This window comes from Alexandromys fortis, unplaced genomic scaffold (assembly GCF_014885135.2).
Source record: "Alexandromys fortis isolate MF-2015 unplaced genomic scaffold, M_Fortis_MF-2015_v1.1 scaffold_155, whole genome shotgun sequence".
Lineage (NCBI taxonomy): Eukaryota > Metazoa > Chordata > Mammalia > Rodentia > Cricetidae > Alexandromys > Alexandromys fortis.
In genome coordinates, this window is record NW_026068052.1 from 2,361,828 (window position 1) to 2,382,289 (window position 20,462).

The 20,462-nt window shown below is 50.0% G+C and overlaps 1 protein-coding gene across 2 annotated transcripts in view; it reads left to right on the forward strand.

Moving 5' to 3' along the window:
• The window catches only part of Pja1 (praja ring finger ubiquitin ligase 1), a 5,208-nt gene extending 1,089 nt beyond the window's left edge, over window positions 1-4,119 (forward strand). The window contains exon 2 of one of the 2 annotated variants that reach the window (XM_050119661.1): window positions 848-4,119. In XM_050119661.1, the coding sequence (XP_049975618.1) occupies window positions 1,030-2,919 (1,890 nt within the window). In that variant the 5' untranslated portion in view covers window positions 848-1,029 and the 3' untranslated portion in view covers window positions 2,920-4,119. The remainder of the gene's footprint in view (window positions 1-847) is intronic. The other variant, XM_050119662.1, reaches the window with a different exon arrangement.
• Window positions 4,120-20,462: the final 16,343 nt, after the last annotated feature.

Consider the following 20,462-nt stretch of genomic DNA (forward strand, 5'->3'; position numbering starts at 1 on the left):
CCCCCCCCCCCCCGCCCCTCAGAAATGGCCTCCATCTTCCCTGTCTGCTATATACACACATGTAAAGAAGTCTTTATCCTTTTACTGCTTGCCTTACACACATGTCCACGCAGGAAGCTGGCTCACACACTCTTCTCAAATGTTCTTTTCTCCTATTCTCTGTCTGCTCCATACTGCACCTTCCTGTTTGCCATATTAACATAGGCCAGCATTCTTTGGTCGCTGGCCTTGCTAGTCGTCACATACATCTTCTGGGCTTTTTTTCCTGCCTGCTGTTGCCTCCCACGTTGACTCTTAGGCACTTTCCTCATTGCTATGAGTACCCTTTCACTTCCTTGCCTGTGACGTGCAGGCTTCCCTCTGTAGGTCCAGCTGCCAGACCAGACGGAACAGGAGCGCTGACCCTCCCCTTTCTGTCAGGCTGACAGCCTTCCCCTCTGAAGATGCCCCACCCATTCCTGTCACTTTCCTACCCACAAGCACCCACCCACTCCAGAAATCCCTGCATTGCACGATCGCTGGCTCCCTATCCACCTGTCTCTCTCCTGACAGACGCTGGCACTTGTGCATACACAGTGAACTATATTTTCAGTTCTGTTCTAAATCGTATTCCTTCTCAATATCTGCAGTTCTCAGAAAACCACACCCCCCAAAAAAAAAACCTCGAAGCAGGCTCTATTCTTCCCATATTTCCACAGCACGTCTACATTCTAAGCACTCAGTCACTCCCCTCCCCCCACCCCGACTCCCACACTCACACATATTCTGTCTTATTCTCCACTAAAGTCTGGCTTTCTCGTGGACCCAGCCTTATAATCATTTTGCAAACATTACACATGTGTTCCAGGTCTACATCAGACAGTCACTGGAATGCTACCTCAGGCCTTAGAAGACAGTGAAACTAATGTTAAAGGGCCCTTATCCCTGTACCTGCCTACTGAAGGAAAATTAGATCTCCTTTAGTTCGGAACTGGGAGCAAGAGCCTTTGCACCTGCGGCCCAGCTCTGTCGGAAACTCTTGAGTCAGCCATGGGTCAGGAATCTAGCAAGCCTGTTCGGCCCAAATCAGCAGGAGGGTATCAATCTGATGCAGACAGGGGTTATGGAAGGAGGCATGCTTATGTCAATTTCAGGCAACCCACGAGCCAGCAGGACCGGATTGCCAGCCCGAGAAGGACAACATCCGAAGCCCCAATGCACAGATCAGCCCCCAATCAAACTAAGAGGAGCCGCTCACCATTTGCCAGCACACGCCGTCGTTGGGATGACTCCGAGAGCTCAGGAGCCAACATGAATGTTGGGAATGAGAATTATTCCAGGTATCCTCCAAGAGAGTACAGGGCCTCAGGGAGCCGAAGAGGATTGGCTTATGGACACATTGACACTTTGGGGGCGCGTGATAGTGAGGAGGAGGGGGCTGGGCCTGTTAACAGACTGCCAGTACGAGGGAAAACTGGCAAGTTTAAGGCTGATCCAGAGAAGGGGGCAAGGTCTCCTCGCTTCTCTGGCCCTCGCCGCCGCCGCCGTAATGCGAAAGAGGAACGTGGCAAGGTAGACCCGCCCCCTGCTGCACGGTCCTCTGGTACCAGAGCTGAGTTCGTGAAGCAGAATGGCATGGCCTCTCAGATGGCCTCTGCTGAAGGCAGGGCAGCTGCAAAGGGTAGCAACAATGTGGAGAGAGGGAGGCAGAATGTACCTGCGCGTCCTAGCAGGGCTCCTGTGAGTATTTGTGCTGGGGGGGGAGCCACCGCAAAGAGCGCAGAGGAACCGGTGGTGAGACCAAAAATCCGCAATGTGGCGACTCCAAGCTGCGTGAAACCAAAAGTGTTTTTTGATACTGATGATGATGACGATGTACCACACAGTAATCCCAGGTGGAGAGATGCTGCCAATGCTGATGCTGAGGAAGCCCGTGCAGAGGCCCTCCCAAGAAGAGGCCGAAGTGAGGGGGCAGGCAACTCCTCTGAGCTGAAGTATCCTGAAGACAAGAAGGATAACAGGAATGGGCAGGCGAAAGCAGAGAAGGTGTCCAGACGGCGGCGAACCATGGCTGACCGTGACTTCTGGGCATACTCTGACGATTACTACAGGTACTATGAAGACGACTCTGACAGTGAGAAAGAGTGGATGTCTGCTCTGCACTGGAAGTATCGAAGCCGGGAGCAACCCCAGCCTTCCAATGGGGAAAGCTGGGAGCCTCTGCCAGGAAGGGAAGAACTCCCTCAGCAAGCTCAAGGGAGTGTGAACACCAGCGGAGCTGGGAGCCTTGCCAGTACCAGCGTTGGCAGCAATGGCAATGGCTATCCCGAAGAAGTGCAAGAACCGTCTCTTCAGGAAGAAGAGCAGGCCTCTCTGGAAGAAGGAGAAATTCCTTGGCTCCGGTACAATGAGAATGAAAGCAGCAGTGAGGGGGAGAACGAATCCAGCCACGAGCTGATACAGCCTGCGATGTTCATGCTGGATGGCAACAACAACCTGGAAGATGACTCCAGTGTGAGCGAAGACCTAGAAGTGGACTGGAGCCTGTTTGATGGCTTTGCGGATGGGATGGGGGTGGCGGAGGCCATCTCCTACGTGGATCCGCAGTTCCTCACCTACATGGCCCTTGAAGAGCGCCTGGCCCAGGCGATGGAGACTGCTCTTGCTCACCTGGAGTCTCTCGCCGTTGATGTCGAAGTGGCTAACCCACCCGCAAGCAAGGAGAGCATTGATGCACTTCCTGAGATCCTGGTCACCGAAGATCATGGTGCCGTGGGCCAGGAAATGTGCTGTCCTATCTGCTGCAGTGAATATGTGAAGGGGGAGGTGGCAACCGAGCTGCCGTGCCACCACTATTTCCACAAGCCGTGCGTGTCCATCTGGCTTCAGAAGTCCGGCACCTGCCCCGTGTGCCGCTGCATGTTCCCTCCCCCACTGTAAAGGCCATGGCTCGTCACTCTTAGCCTGGCTAATTCCCTATCTAACACCCACAATAATACAGGAGCCCGCTTTCAAAATTAACACTGGCCATAAAATCTGTCGGTCAGTTACGCTAAACTTGTTGATTCCTTGTGATTATTTCCAATGTGAAAATGGTTGCGTGCAATTACATTTAAAAATCATTCTTTCATTTAGAAGGTAGAAAAGGGAAACTAAACTTTCTAAATGCTACTTGAGATTGCAGCAAGAACATAAATTTTCTAACCTGAAAGTTGAAACAAATCATATTTGTTCTGTAGACTATGTTACTCTTACTTGTTGATGTCAAGTTTATCTGTTAAATACGTTGGAAAGAAAAAAATCACTTTCGTTGCATGTTATGGGTTAATGTTCCTGTATTTGCAGTGGTGTAAAAGCTTATTAAAGTTCTCCTTTTGGTTTGGCACAGTACAATGGCATCGTTTGGGCTTTGTCTGAAACGGTGTTACCAGGTAACTATAAATTCTTCCCAGCTCTAGAAAAAACTGTCATTTTCACTAGAAATTCTCATCAGAACACCAAAGACCTATAAGAAACAGGAATAAGGTATGTGATTGTGTTCTGTGTGGAAAAGATTGACTAGAGAGAGAGAGGAGAGAGAAAATACCCACAAAGAAACGGGTAAAAATAAATCCAAACTGTGGGGGTGAACAAGTTCAAATCACCTTTGAGAAGATGGAAACTCGCAGAATGGGTAAAAAAAAAAAAAAAGATCTGAATGCCAGTTACACATCTTAACATAGTGACACAAATAGGGACACCCCAACAGAGTGCTGCAGGACAGCCACGGCAAATTCGTTTAACAGCTGGCCATGGTTCTTCAAATCCACCTCTAGGATAGAACTCAGACACAAGTGAATTCCTCACACCCTATTTCCCTTCATTCAGCCACAGAGGTAAGCACTGCCGAGAAAATGGTGTGAACTCCTTGTCTCTATCTCTAGACATATACACTCTGTGTGTGTGTGTGTGTGTCCCCATAAACAGCTGGGTTTGTTTCTAAACTGGACGTAGTTGGTGGAATGTGTGTGCTCTCATTTTGCAGCTTGACTTTTTCACTCCCATGTTCTTTTTTTTTTTTTTTTTGCATTGGATACATTAACCCTTTTGGTTGATGTTTAGATTCTCACCAGCACTGAATATAATAGAAATACCCCTTTGTGCACGTGTGTGTTTGTCTAGCAGTAAGTACAAGGGAATGAAAGATCAGCGTGCCATAGTTTGAGCATCTTTACCAAGTAGATAGTGTCAAATTGCTGTCTTGAGTGACTGTACTGCTATTTCTACCAACAGTTTTGGGAGGAGACTCGTCGTAACTCCAAAAGCCTGGGTGGTGTTAGTCCTCAGCCCTTCAGCCTCACTGGGATTCCGTGACGGGTCAATGAATACACCAGAGAAACATGCTCTGTTCTTTAGAAAACAATAGTTTGTCTTCCTGATCACATCTAGTTTCAGCTCAGAAGAGGAGAGGACACAAGCAGTTGAGCCACATTTGCACCTGCAGCTTGAGCAGTGTGCTAGCAGCAGGGGTCAGCTGTACCCAGGCTCTTGCCGGTTCGGTAGGTCTGGAATTAAAGCTATGCAATGGTTGCAAGTTTTATCAGGTACTGATAAAGATGTCCAAGACATAATGTTATTAAGGAAGAAAGGAAAGCATGGCATAGAACAGTATGTAGAGGCTTTAGAAGCTGAATGGAAAGCCTCACCATGCCAAAAGAGAGGACCAGTGGGATGACTCGGGCTTAGAGCAATTACTGCTCTTGCGGAGGACCCAGGTTTGATTTATAACACCTACGTGGTGGTTTAAAATCATCTCTAACTCCAGTTCCAAGGGATCTGATGCCCACTGTACACCAAGCACGCGTGTGGTACACACTCATACATTCAGACAAATCACACATAGGTACTGGCTGGTAGTCAGCATAAAGAAAAAACCCATACGCTTACAGAAATGTCTTCTCCCACTTAAGAGAAGCCTTTCAGGCTAAGACCTACAGCTTCCTTCATTGGTCTTTCTTGGCCTTAGCCCAATATAGGGCTCTTTTGGTGGGTTCTGGTGGTTTGCCACGAACCTTTTCTATGCCCTGAGTGGTACCACATGAAAGTATTTTAGGAGCACCCTTGGTATCCTTCCCATGGTATAACAGTGACCCACATTTCCTTTAGGCGGAATGAGTCAGTTCAAGAGAGGGGATGCTGGCCGGTGCCAGAGGGCCCCTACTGGCTGGAGAAATACACCACTGCAGTCTGGGTAGAGACTCCAGACCTGTGCCTCTGGGGCCCTGAGCAGCTTCAGACTCAAGTGGAGAGCACCAGCCAAGGGTGCTGTTCAGAGGCCTTGAAGTCTGGAGTGGGATGTGAGGACCAGGAGCCCAGAAGTATTTGCTGTGGTGGTGATGTCAGAAGCAAAAATGACAGCTTGGGGCCACAGTAGTGATGCACGATTAATAAAATCTCAGGGTCAGAAACTGGGGTTCAACCTAAAGGTGTGAAAAGCAAACCAGCCAGCCACTGGCTCTTAACTCGACCTCAGTCTGAAATGGTGATTCTGCTGCCTCCAGCAGACTGTCCCCGAGAGCTGTCTTCCCCTGTCGTATATTCCTCTCCAGGGCTGGGATTAAAGGTATGCACCACCTGATTTCTATGGCAACCAGTGTGGCTACTGACATGAAGGGTGCACATCATTATGGCTACTGGGATTAAAGGTGTGTGTTACCATAACCTGGTCTGTAAGGCTGACCGGTGGGGCTGTTTCACTCTCAGATCCTCAGGCAGGCTTTATTAAAATACAATTGAAATGTCACTACACAGTAGTTTGGGATCCTTGGTGATGATGTAGCAGGCTACCAGCTCTACTGGCAGGCTGTGTCTATCTGCCTGCCTGTACTGTTCCTCAGACTTGCGTGCAGATGACAACACATTGCCCACCATGCCCAATCCTCGGACAGTCCTCACCCAAAGGAAGGGAGTAAGTTGGGTCGTGGAGCCCCTGAGCCACCTTTCCAAATGCCATGGCATTTGCATCTGCTGACTGGTGGCACTTTGTGAGCTCGCGTGTACTCCCCCATTCCAGTTTTCTGTCTCTACACTTCACTATCCCAAGAGGTTCTCTGAACCCCACCGCCTCAAGCCCTCTTAAACATTGATTTCCCTGGCTCCGGCTGTTAATCCCAGAAGGAGAGTAGCAAGGAAACTGGCTCCAGAAGCCAGTGACATTCTGCAGCCACAACAGAAGGATGTTGGAGGAGGGGCAGCAAGGGATGTCTTAACCCCAGCAGCCCTAGTCTCAGAGTGGCTAGGAGCCAGTAGGCACCTGAAGGGCTGTGGGTGAGCCTGAGCTGCCTCCAGCTGGACCTCGTCGATCTGCTTCAGGTGTTCTGGTAACAGGCGCTATGTGCTGCCAGGCTCTTAGAGATCCTGGTGCACACTGCAGATCCAGCCTGGGAGTGTGGGACAAGAGGACACCTTGCATGGTGACAGGAAAAAGAGGAACAAGACCCCGGTAACTAAAGGGCACCTTTGGAAGAGCTGGGGACAAAGGGACAGCATCTGCTCACAGATAAGGGCGTGCAGCTGAAAACCAACGGTACGAGAAGCAGAGACGGGCACTGGCACACGCAGCCAGTCTTCAGGGAGCAGGAGAGCCGAGCAAGGTCTGCTCAGTCAGGTTCATGCTTGTGTTCAGCAGCAAGCTGGAGTCCAACAGACTAGGATTTTTTTTTTATTTCCTTCAGAGCTTTGAAACAGGGTCTCTGTAGCTCAGGCTAAGACCAAACTCACTGCAGTCCTCCTGCCTCAGCCTCCTGAGTGCTGGGATTACAGGCATGCATCACTGTGTTCAGCTTTGTTTAGTTCAAGAGGTATTCAGCTTCTGCCTGTGGTGCATTCAACCAGGTCCCACAAAAGATGAATGGAGCTTAATCCTTTTCTCAACTCATGGTCTAGACTGGGAGATGGGCTGAAGACTACAGTGATGTCCTGGGAAAGCGGAGGCAGATGCACACTCCATCTGGTGGGCAAAGCTGGGAAGAGGGCTGGTGCTCCCAGATGACAAATGTGAGACCATTTACGCTTCAGGCATGAGGAGGGAACAGGTAAGGAAAGGACAGAGGGAGAGCAGGATGGCTCCTTTCTAAGGCTGTCACTGTCGTCAACTGGTTGTATTTGTTTGAAAGCTACTTCAGTGAGATGTAGTAACATTTCAAATCCACGCACACTGACCCTGCAATTGCATTAGTGGGAATTTAGCTCTCCTACATGAGCAAGAGCACAGTTTGTTTGGACAGGGATATTTATTGTTGTGTTATTTTTAGTTGCAAGATGAGCAAGTGTTTAGGTGTCCATCACTGGGGGCCTAGTTAAATAAATCATGGCCCAGCCATCAGAGGCTTTACTGGACAGCCTGTATCCAGTGCAAGGGAGACCCTCCAGACTGCTGTATCTATCTATCAGTCTGCAGAAGTCTGCAAGCTACAAAGGCCAGGTGCAGTGTAGTGGGCCATTTTACAAATGATCACATGTCACAAAAAGATCTATGTGCATCAGTGCTTAGCCAGCTGTAGAGTACCGCTGGAAAGATCCGGAACCAGAAGCACGGAAGGAGGTAGGCAGTGAGGATGCTTACTTTTTACTGCGTGCTTGGGTTTCCTTCTTTTGTTTTCCTCCTCTCCCTCCCTCCCACTCTTCCTTCTTTTCTTTATAAGATTTTTGCTACATTTGTATTGGAATGTGTGCGTGGGTGAGTCTGTGTGGGCATGCACGTGCCATGGCACATGGGGGTGGGGGGGGGGGGGGGGAAGGTCAGAGGGACAATTCTCTTCTTCCACCAAACTCAGGTTTCCAGGCTTGGAGGCAGGCTCTTTACCTGTTGCATCATCTCCATGGTCCCTCTTCTTTTCTTCTGCAGTGCTGGGGCCTAAGGCACGCGAAGCAAGCCCTGTGCCACAGAGCTGCCCCTCTAGCTTACTGAATACTTTTCGAGATGCTTGACAACTCCATTTGCTTTTGGCTTTGTTTTCTTCTTTTTTGTACTTGTTGTTGGTTGTTTCATTTGTCTGCTTTATTCTGAGACCGAGTTTTACCATGTAGACCCTGCCTGGCCCAGAACTCACTATGTAGGCCAGGCTGGCATCAAATTCACAGAGATCCCCTGTGTCTGCCTCTGCAATGCTGGGATTAAAAGCGAGAACCACCAAGCCAGACTGGGATTTCTTTTAATCATATGCATATGTGACAGAAACAGAGAAACGAAGGAAGAAGGGTGGCAGGAAGGTAGGGATCTCAGGCAAAGGGAGCTGAAGGAACAGAAGTCTGGAGGTATAGCACGGGATGCCGTGTGTATTTGCATCCCTGCATCTTGGAGCAGAGACTCTCTGAGCTGATCTCCAATAATGGGATGCAGAGTGCATGGTCAGGAGACTGGGCGGGGGGGGGGGGGGGGGGGGGGGGGGGGGGGGGGGGGGGGGGGGGGGGGGGGGGGGGGGGGGGGGGGGGGGGGGGGGTGAGGAAAGCACTCTCAGCCACAAGGCCAAGGTCCCAGAAAACCACAAGTGTTGGCACATTCGAACCTCCTAGGGAGTTGTGGAACTCAGATGACATCGACTCATAAAAATACATGGTACAGGCTAGAAGGTGGGAGGTGGCCTAGGGCAGGGCCACTAGAATCTCAGGTTGTCCAATAGACCTTGTGTATGTCCACAACAGGTTTACCGGGAAATCTACCATTGAGCTGGCTGGTGCTGACTCTCTTTCACTGGTGGGGTCATTGTACTGATCTTTGTGTTTGGGGGAGGTGGGATTTCTTAAACGCTCCTCAACCAGCACATGACTGAGAAGGAAAGCTTTTTTTCCTACATGTCTTTGCGACATGCAGGTGTCAGATCCACTGGGACTTGAGTTACAGACATTTGTGACCTGCCATGTGGATACTGGGAATTGAGCCTGGGTCCTCTGGAAGAGCAGCCAACGCTTTTAACCACCGAGCCATCTCTCCAGTCCGTGGATTTTTTTTTTTAACAGAAAGTTGCTGGAACGCTGGCTCACCTTCACAAGGAGGGATTCTCCTTAGGAAAGCAGAGCAGGCCGCCAGTGGTTGTCCTGTGTCTTTGAAGGCCTCCCAGAGGAGCTTTGCATCCAGTGCTGTGGCTCAGTTGAAAGACCTTTGTATGTGAGGCACGAGCCTGAGGCCATTTCAGTGCTAGTTATCTGGGAGTCCTAAGCAAGGCACAGGCCCACTCAGCCTTGGTTTGCTGATTGACAAAATAGGCCATGAGGATCCCACAGGGTGAGTTGAACGCTGCACTAAAATAATGAATGGGCAGGCACTTAAGCCTTTCTTCTAGCTCTTCCCTCTGGGCCTTGTCAGAGCCCAAGTCCCAGGAGAAAAGAAATGAGCACCCCCTATGTGGAAAGACCCCACATCTCATCATAATCTAGCAAGACTAATCCTGATGGCTGACCCTGATCTGAAGCAAAACGTCAAGAGTTTTTTGATGGGGTGGGGAGGTGGGGAGGATGAGGAGGATGAAGAAGCAAAATATTTCTTTTCTGTGCAATTGACAGCTCACTGAAGCCCTTTGCTCACCAGTGTCTGCAGACACAGTCGGCAGTTAAGGCTCCTTGGTGCAGAGCTTGGCTTCTGGTTGAGCACTGAGCATGCTCACCCTCTCCAGGCCCGCTGAGGAATGTGGGCTGGTCTAGACTGGATGGACTCTGTGTCTCCTCAGGCTCCTCCCCGAGCCCCAGACTGACCCCTCCTCAGACTGAGATGAAGGAGCCTCTGTCTCTTGGGGCCCCTGCCTGATTAGACATGGCTGCCATAGCAGCTTCTCACTCGCAGTCAGGCACTGAGAGAAGAAAGGCCCAAGGCCTCCAGGCTGCAAGTAGCTGGCCTGAGGTCTCATCAGGGACTGGGTGAGTCAGAAGTCCCTGCTGGTCTCTGTTCCCAAGAGGAAACTTTGAGTCTCCCAGGCTTTTAGGGCAGGGAGGGTGGGACTTGTCTAGCCTTGTCGCTGGAGTTGTCAGTGAAGGCGCAGGCCACATATGCAAATTCAATAACCCTCCAGTTCCGCCCAAGGCTGCTTCTGCGGAGGTGGAGCTTGTTCTTTGGCTGCAGTGAGGTGGCAGAGGTGACGCCTGTGGTCACCTCTGTGCCTAATTAGGTTGTTCTAAGCCCCTTGCAGCTCAGCATTGATGGGAGGAGGTTTTTTTTTTCCTCTTCTCCAAGTTACGTGCACACTTTCTATCTCCATGTCCTATGTACTGAGCCTCAACTCCCTCATCAGAAAACAGGCACAATGGCATCTGGAATGTCTGCGAGGAGGACTTAGGGACCTAGCGCACTGACAGCCATAGGAGACCTTCCATAAGGCGGTTTCCTTCCTGTATTTATTGAGTACTTCCTTTTTGAAGCTCCAGGGAATCCTAAAGTGACTTAGTCTCTGCCCTCAAACAGCCTCATGGGTTTGAGTTCCCTTGGCTACTAGCCCAGGCTTGAGCTTGCTTCTGCCCTCTGGTACTGCCTCGAGGCTTGCTCAGTGACTCGAGCCCATAGCCAAGAGATGGCTCTCTCTGGGTGGGCTGGCAGGCTGCTGGGCACTTCTGTGGACATCATGCCTTGACCTTTCCACAGCGACTCCTCAAGGAAGTGGCTATGCAAGACGACTGCAAGTCCCAGCTCTGTTTCACGTGCCCTGTGACTTGGACAGATAGTTTAACCTCTCTGTACCTTAGTTTTTTGATCTGTGAAACTAATTAGATTAAAAGCAGCTCTGCTTCCAAGAAGCAGTTCCAATGGGCCTTCACATAGGCCTGACACATAAGTTTCCCAAATGTGCCTACTGTCATCCTTAGGACACTGAGGATCAGAAGAGAAATGACTTGCTTAAGGTCATTCAGTCAGAAGCAACAGAGCCAGGCATGAATCCTGGAGCCAATGCACCCTTAATCAGGACTGGTCTTGCTAACTTCCTGACAAGATGATTGTAAGCATCTGTGGCCATGCTCTGCAGATGCAAATCTCTGTCTCCCAGGCAGGCTTTAGTTAACTCCGTTTATCATCATGTCCTGCCACACTCTATATTTTCAGTTGCGAGTTTTTAAATTTTATTTATTTTTATTTTATGCGCATTGGTGTTTTGCCATGGGTATCTAGGCCCCCTGGAACTGGAATTGCAGGCAGTTGCGAGCGGCCATGTGGTTGCTGGGAATGGAACCTGGGTCCTCAGGAAGAGCAGTCAGTGCTCTAACCACTGAGCCATCTCTCCAAGCCCCCATACTCTGTATTTTAAACAACAATGCTAATAGAATACTGGGTGCCTCTCACTTTAAATATCAGCATATTCAATCCTGAGGTCAGAGCTCAGGCGTCTCCATTCGCCACATGAGAAAACGGAGGCATAGGAAGATTAAGTGAACAACAGCCCAATAACGGTGGCAGAAGGAGAACCCAAACCCTGGTAGGCTGGCTCCAAAATCACTGTGAAAGCTGGGCACTGTAGCACACGTCTGTGGTTGCAGTATTTGAGAAGCTGAGGCAGGAGGATTACCGTAAGGTCAAGGCTAGCCTGTACACACGGCAACCCTGTCTAGAATACCCAACACAAAACCTACAACAAACCACAGCCTGAAGCCAGTAGCTCCACCTCCTCCGGTGAGAGCAGGAGCCAGTTTGATATCCATGACAGGTGCTGAATAAGCAGAGGTTGAAAGAGTGGGTGTGTGGGTGAATGAATGAAGCCAGGTACAATAGGGTGCTGGCCATGAAAAGGGAGATATGGGAGAGATTTGAAAGCAAACTGACCAGAGTGGGAGAGGAAACCACCTGGGATACGGAGCGGCCTTGGATGACTCCCAGCATTTAGGACTGGGTGACTGGATGGTGAGGTCATTTACCAAGCTGGGAAGCCCACCGGAGGGACAGCATGCAGGGCTGTGGAGAACGGCTTTGAGGTCAGTTCATGATGAGTTTGTGGTGTCTTTGATGCTGGGTAGCCAGGAGGCTGTGGGATAGCAGGTTTCGATGAGGGAGGTGGGCCTCCTGCCCAGCCCCTTCCCATCCACCCCCCCCCCCGACCCCTTCCATCTCACACGAAGCTGCTGGCCCCTTGGCCTTATTCTTCCCACTGGGAAGGAAGGGAAGGGATCTTTGATGGTGGGAATAGGAGGGGTGGACTATTCTAAACCAAACAAACGCATACACAGTGCCTGCTTGTTGCCGATCTGCTTGCCTAGCTCTGGGCACGTGTAGGCTGTCTTCCAGGGCAGACCTCCCCCCACCACCCGCCGGCCCCTGCCGCCTGCTCCCTGCCAAGGTGAGCTCTGACAGGGCGACTTGTCATCTTTTCAACACCTCATTTTTCCCTCCTTACTCACTGCCCGGGGAGAGGTCCTTCCTGTTTGCACACCTCGGGGGCTAGGCCCCGAGGAGGAACAAAAACAGCCTTCATGGTGAAGGGGGAGGGGAAGGCAAGAGAGAAAGCCCGGGGAAGAGGAAGGAGAGAGATGGGCTTAAGAGGAGGGAAGAAGACAGAGCTGAAGACACCCCCTCTCCTGCCCCTTCACACACACAAGCACACATGCATACCATCTGCAAGGCATCCTGGCCCTGGGTGCCTGATTCCCAGGTCACTTCCTCAGGACCCAGCTCCATCGAGAAACCAGCTGTGTCTAGAAACTAGGCACTATCTTGGCCTTCCTACCTCCACCACAGAGGCTCGGGCCCAGAGTTGCCCAGCTCAGAATCCTCAGTCTTTTTCTACCCCTAGTCAGCCGGAGTCCCAGGGCCTCCATCTCAGCTCCCCCACCGCTTTCCTCTGAACCTCCAGGTCAGCTAGTCTGTACCCTCTGGCTCCAGGTCCAGGGCTCCTCCGTCCAACCTCCCTCTCCTCCTGGGAGCCCCATCCCAACCACTGCCAAGCAGGTAGTCCTCTCCCCTTCAGCATTGCTGACAGCTCCAGTCTCTTCCAGTCAGCCAGGTCCAGTGTCGCCCAGTCCGCCCCTCCCCCACTCAGCTCCCACGTGGGGAGCCTCGCTCCCAGGCCTGGGCTGCCCCATTCACAGCACCCTCCTCCATTGTCCAGGCCTGTCACTCACGCCTGGCATTAGCATTTCTAAAGCCCTTTCCTAGACGCCGCTTCTGCCCAGGCTGGGCAGAAGAACTTAGCCCTATAGAACAAGGAACAATTAAAACGAGCCTTCAAGAGCACTTTAGAGTATATAATTCACTTTTCTATATAGCCATTTCATTTACTTCTCCCAACAGCCTTTAGTCGTGGGACACTGACGTGGAGAGATGTTTGTGAGCTGCCCAAGGTCACGGAGTGAATTTCCAAAGCCAAGGCAGGTTTCTCTGATGCCAGAAACGTCACTCTTTGCACTCACTCCCACACCTTGCCTCTGTCAGACCTACTTCGTTTCTGCTTGGCTGGACTTCCTTAAAAAGTGGGCTCAGCCAGGCAATGGGGCTCATGCCTTTAATCCCAGCACTTGGGAGGCGGAGACCGGTGGATCTCTGTGAGTTCGAGGCCAGCCTGGTGGACAAGAGCTAGTTCCAGGACAACTCCCCAAGCTACAGAAAAACCCTGTCTCAAAAAAAAAAAAAAAAAAAAAAAAACACCATTTTAAAAAAAAGGTGGACCCAGTAGGCACACACTCCTAGGGGAGGAAGGCATGCTGGATTTAGTCTGTAAGGGCCTTGGAGTGGCTTTCCCGATGCCTATAAGTGGACAGTCAGCTCAGAGAATATGTTTCTTTTAAGCCCCCACTAGGGCAACATTGGCCTGACCTAAAATGGCCTAAAATACAGTTAGGAAATAGGTAAAGGTTCCCAGGGCAGATGGCCAGCTGCGCATCCCCTTTCTGCCCCTTAGCAACTCTGTGACTTTATTTAGTGAGTTTTCCTCCATACAAGGAAGATAATAATGCTATCTCCTAGGGTTACAGTGAGTCTTACATGAGTTAATGGACAGATCAGGGACTGAGCTGCTCAGTTGTCCTGGGGTCTGGCCGGGGTGGGGGGTGTGGAGCTTTGTTGTCACAGAGTTTAGAATTCGGAAAGTAGCTCTGCCATCTACTGTGTGGCTTTAGTTAAATAGCGTATCCTCTCTGGTAGACTCTCATCAAATCCTTATCAGTAAAATGGAGACAATAATAGTTCTTACTTCTTGAATCATGAATGATAATGTGTACACAAATGTTTTATTTTTTTTTAAAGCTTTATTTTATTTATTTAGTATACAGTATTCTGCCTACATATATGCCTGCAGGCCAGAAGAGGGGACCAGATCTTATTATGGATGGTTGTGAACCACCATGTGGTTGCTGGAAATTGAACTCAGAACCTCTGGAAGAGCAGTCAGTGCTCTTAACCGCTGAGCCATCTCTCCAGACCCACAAATGTTTTCTTTGAAAAAAAAAAAAACACTTTGTAGAAACAAAAGACAGGCTGTCATTGAGACTTTATGTCTCTTACAAATTTTGTCCAAGACTTCATTTGAGAAGATGGGAGAGGTGGTTCAGTGGTTAAGAGCACTGACTGTTCTTGCAGAAGAGCGGGGTTCAGTTCTCAGCACCTACATAGTGACTCACAGTCTCCCATAACCTACAGTTCCAGGGGATCCAATCCCCTCCTCTGGCCTCCACAAGCAACACACACACACACACACACACATCCATCCATCCATCCATCATCCATCCATCCATCCATCCATCCATCCATCCAGACATTCATATTCATCTACCTCTTCCTACCTCATTGCTGATTTGGGGATGCCTCTCTCCCAGCCTGGGCACTAGTTACTTTCCAGTGACAGTCTACCCACACGGAGCAGAGTAGACATCTTTGTGCCCCTCCACTGACACTGAAGGTCTAGGGAGAGGCTAGCTGCGAACAAGCAGGCTTTGTGTGTATACTGTTTCCCTAGGGTGGGGGGGGTAGAGTAGATAATCCCTCACATGGGCTCAAACCCTAAAATCCTCAAAGCCCTGCTCACTACAGAGAGTGTAGGAGTGGGCCTTACAGAAGAGACACCAAGGTTCACAACAGGGAAGATACTTCCTTCAGTCTCTCACAGACCCAGGAGCTGAGACCAGTCTTGCAACTGTTTTCAGGTCCAATGTCCGTCCAAGCAAACCAGTCTACTTTTTTAAGGCCGGGTCTGGCCATTTAGCCCAGACTGGCCTAGAACTTATGCGCCTTTGTAGGCTCCCCAAAGCTAGGATTATAGGTAAATGCCACTACGCACAGCTCAAACATCCATTTGTCTCTGTCTTCATACACATTAAAACAGTTTTTATCCTTAGAGGGACACACTGGCGCATCCCACTTCCATAAACAAAAGCTGTTGAGGAAAATTTTATTTTATTTCATGAACTAGAAGCAATACACCTAGTTTGAGGTGTGGAGAAATGATCCTGTGGTCCCAGCATTTGGCCAGCCTGATCTACATATTGAGAACCTGTCTCCAGAAAAACAACAACAACAATAAAAAGCCCAGAAAAGTAAGATACTTATTCTAGTTCCATTGCTCCAAGTAAATTATAACCAGCCCAAATCACTTTAAAAATCCCCTTCTCTTCAGATCTCTGCATTAGAAATCAGTAAAAACATTCACCTAATGCAAAAAGAGAGTTCTTACTAGGCCACTGACTCTGAGTTACTTAGGCTTGGAGGTAGGGACTTGGTGGTCACAGTAGAGTATAGGATTCCCAAAAGGGAGGCAGGAGAGATGACACACACAGTGGGTAAGAGAGCTTGCTGCTTGAGCATAATGGCCTGTCTGTGGTCAAGTCCCCAGAACTCACACTAAGTAAAAAGGTGGCCACATGCATTCTAGTAACCACAGGACTATTGGATGCAGGAACACAGGAGGGTTGCTGAGGCTGGAGCATGCTGCTCAACAGCCCAGCTCTAGGTTCAGTAAAAGACTCAGTCTTCCTGGAAGAAGGCAGGAAGTGATAGAGCAGGACACCAGCATCTTCCTCTGGTTTCCATATGTGTAAACATCTTCACACATTCAGGTGCACAGACATCCTTATGCATACACAGTAAATAGATAAAAATTTTCAAAAAGAAAGGGTGTGTGTCGTTTGTCAAAGTAGACTCAAGAGACCTATTTTCCCAGGTGGTCTAACCCCTAAAAAGTCAAGCTTGTATCCAAGCTGTTTTTGCTTGTTGTGGGATACACAGAACACGGAGGCGGATGTGCATGGGTGAAGACAGAAATACAGAGCCAGCACGTCTAGATCTGCCTGGTACACCCCCGGGCTGGTTTCTGCTTAACTCATCTGTGTAAAATGTGCCCTGGCTCTTTGCACAGATTTTAGTGTCTGTTTATGACAGTCCGAGGTCAAGTCCTAGTACCCATTGTTCATGAGGGAGGAAGGAAGGGAGTTCCACCTGAGCACTCCAGGAGAGGCACCAGAGGCCACCATGTAACAGAGAAATAGTCTTCCCAGTGCTGCCTCTCATTCTGACTTCTCTGATAACTAGATGTCATGGGTGTGAGCAGATAGAGGAGTGGGTGGGGGACAAGGTTCTGAAACCAACCCCTTCATTTTATAATGTCACCATGCTATTAGAGAAGCATTTGTTGAAGCTTTCTAGTGGCTTAGCCTCAGAACCCAAAGTTTCAAAAGTCTGGTCCCTTGACTCCCAAGTCACTATCTTTTCTCAAGCCATTCCACAGCACAGCATACCCACACCCATTCTATTTTACTTCTCTGAACCCTAGATGCTTTCAGGGTCACGGTCTTTGAATCTGTGTCATTCAGTATGGTCGCTATATAAACTGAGACCATGACCACTCCAAGGTATGTGTTCCAGTTCTCTTACAGATACTACACAGGTTCCTGGAAAAGTTCTACTGCTGTATCAAAAATCAGGTCTAGTAAAAACTAATCATCTCCAGAGCCTATTTAACCCCAGCCAGTTTCAAGCTGCCTGAGCCAAGACCAACTCACAAAGCGCTCTCCAGACAACGCCAACACCTGCACCAGCTCCTGGGATTTCACCATTGATACCAGCTCTTCTGCATCAAGGACACCTGCCAACTAAAATCGGTTTTTATCTGCTATTGTGTCCCATCCCATGGCTAGCCCCATTTCATAGGACCAATAATAACACTATTTTTTCTCCTAGCCACCTGCCTTCTCATTTCTCTCAAAAAGCAGCTGCCTGAGGACTCCAGGATGACAGCAAACCGGATGCCGCTCCAGCCGCTCCTCTCGCTGAGCGTGAGTGCGTCAACTCTCAGCTCTCCCCTCTCCCACATCACCCTGTGCCCGCAGGAAGTAGCCAGACTTGAGCCAACACCTCTTTATCCAAAGAGAGCCTAAAATGTTGGTCATAAATATCACCTCAGCTCCTTGTTACACCCCTATATCCAAAGAGTCTGGAATGTAATATTAAGTTGGGGGGCATCACCCCAGCCCCTGGCAGTCATCCTTGGGGTGCCAATGGAGTGGAAAGTTCCATCTCAGGCCCCTCCCCTTGGGAGTTGCCTTGGGCCGGACTCCACCTCTGGGAAAGCCCGCCAAATGCTGACCCCTCCCCAGGGAGGGTCAGGACCACTCCCACAGGCTCTTTAGGCTCGCAGGGCCACCCGAGAGTGCTGCATTTATTAAACGCGGCATTTCTAATTTGGTCTAATCTGGTTTAATTGGAGTTATTTTGCTTCAGCAGAGAGGCTCGTCTTAAGATTTTTTTCTAACAGTGTGGTTGAGGGGAAAGCTTCTATTGTAGAGATGAGGGAGAGTACAGCCAGAGGCATCTGGGAGAGTCCAGGGCTGGGACAGAAAGTAGTAGACTGAACAAAGCCAGCAGAGTGGACCAGGCCATGAGAGGAGGTGGGGGTTGCGGGGAGAGTCAGAAAGGAAGATGAAGACAGTGTGGACAAAGGAGACTATGAGAGAGGGGGCCAGGGCCAAGAGAGGAAGACAAAAGAGAGCTGAAATGCAGGGCTATATGGGAATGAGAAGCAGGTGGGAAGCCCATGAGCTGGAGAAGTTTAGGGTAGGGGGCAGGGTGAGAAGAGCTGAGGAGAGCCCCAGGTACTGAGTGAGCATGGAGGCCAGCACGCTCTTTCGGATGCTAATAGGCACCACATAACTTTTGAATCTGACAATGGCCACTGCCACTTGCTACCTGTAGCAATTAGATACTTGACACTGAAGTGCAAGGCTCTAGTGGCAGAGCCCTGGCTTCCATGAATAACAACATAACAAAGGACAGTCCAACAAACTGGATTTAAGATGTGCTGCCAGACTGGGTGGTGATGGCTGGTGATGCCTGTCTTTAAGCCCAGCAGAGGCAGGTGGATCTGTGAGTTGGAGGCCAGCCTGGTCTACAGAGAGAGTTCCAGGACAGCTAGGGCTGTTACACAGAGAAACCCTGTCTCAAAAAAGCAAAACAAAACAAAACAAAAACAACAAAAAAACAACAAACAAAACCCCCAAAGAGTGCTAGGTGGAGGATGCAAATGGTATTGCAGACACTGCCCAGCTGAGCTGACTGCTAGGGTGTTCAATACGGTGTTGGAGATAGACATACACTTTTCCGTGAGTATTCAGTATGGACTAAAGAAAGCGGACTGTCTCATTAGCACGCTTCGTATTGGTCCCCGAAGATTTCTATGTTCTCAAGTCAATCACTTGCATACTACCAAGTAGAGTGGGGAGGGCAGGAGGAGACAGAGTCTCACTATGTAGCCCAGGCTGGCCTCACATTTACCATCTTCCCGCCTCAGTCTTCCTAGTGCTTGGATTACAGGCAGAGGCCACAAACTTTAGCTCAATGTTGTTTTAAACAACCGAGGAACGAGTTGGTGTGACATCGGTTGCAGGTGGTGTTCACACCTCTTCGCATTGAATACATGTTCAAATAATCATATTTGGGCTACTTGGGATCAAATCTTCAAGTTAATTTTACTTGTGGAACTTAGGTTCTTTAAGTTCTAGCTCTCTTGTGGGTCACTGTGCTACATCTCGAGCAGGAAGGAGTGAACAGTGTCGTCAGCAGGGTAGGCAATGGGGCCAGGGGCCAACAGATAGTGCAGAGCAGCTTCTGGCGAGACAGAGAGAAGCAACCAGCAATCGTAGCTTCAGAGGGCTGCGCTGACCGCAGGCTTGTGAGGGCTCTGGTGACCTCTGCCTCGGTCAGGTGACAGAGGTAGAGTGGTGGTGCTGGTGAGAACACAAGCCTTTCATCTCAGCAATTGGAGCAGAGACAGACGAATTTCTGAGTTCAAGGCCAGCCTGATCTACAGAGTAAGTTCCAAGACAGCCAGGGCAACACAGAGAAATCGTGTGTGGGCAGCACCTCCGACAGCTGGTCCAAACCAAGCCCCAGGGTACGGGATCTGGAGGCCTAGGTTCAAGTCTGGGAGAACTGGGGAAAAGGAGCAGAAGCCTGCAAGGCTTCCATGCCAGACTTAAGGACATAACCTCAGTGTGGCATTTAGCCTCCCTGTGCCTTGGACCTCCCTCCTGTGAAATGGGAGTACAGCCAAGTTCCTGTGTCATAGGGACCAGGTAAAGTGCTCAGAATAGGGCTTGCCACACACAGACTCCAGAGGCGTTCATCGGCATCATGATTGGTACCCGTTGGGAAGCCGGCAGCAGTTATCCGCCTTAGGCCTCCTCCTATATTCCTAGGATGGGCCCCCGACTGATAGCTTGGGTGTTAACTGCGAGGCGGGAGTACAAGACCAAGAAAGAAGCCAGTATGAAATCAGTTGCAGGTCGTGTTCACACCCAAGGCAGAGGTCCTGGGGCTCCAGGTGAAGCTGCAGCTGAGGTCAGAGTTTTCCCTAGGGACTGGCTCTGTGGCCACAGCTGTGGACAGGAGATTGTAGGCTCAGGAACCGAGGCAACCCAAGCCAGCTGAGCCTCTACTCTTTCTAGAAACATCACTGGATTGAGCCTTGCCCCAGTCCTGCCTGTGCGTAGGGATTGTGGGCCTTGGCTCAGAGAGGGAAAATCACATGGAGACATAGAAATCCCTCTGTCTATAGCTCAAATAACGAGCCCCAGCTTTTGCTGCAAAGCACAAAGCCAGAAGCAGCACTTGAGGGCTCGGAGAGCTGCCAGCTCTGTGTCTGCTGTCGCCAGCATTAGAGCGCTGGGGTAGGCAGGCACCACACCACCCCATTTGTATGCCCAGTCATGCCCTGGGCTTCGCTTTTCTTCCCCAGCAGGAGGAGGCTGCAGTCTGGGTCTGGCCCTTTAGTTAGTAGTGTCCTAGAAAGTGTGCTCCCCGCACTGTGTTTGTGGCCTCAAGAAGAGGACCGCATAAGTGTCAATAGTAACAACAGAACAAAAAGAATAAGGGAATACATTTTAATATCCAATCAACCCAGGGGAGCAGAAGACTCAGGCAAAGGAGGTTCGAAGAGGCTGAGATGGTCTACTCTAAGGAAGGGAGTGATTTCTGGTTCCCCCATGGCTGATATTCCCTCTCAACTTCAGAAGTGGGAAAGATGACTGGCCCATCTGTTTGGAATTTACTG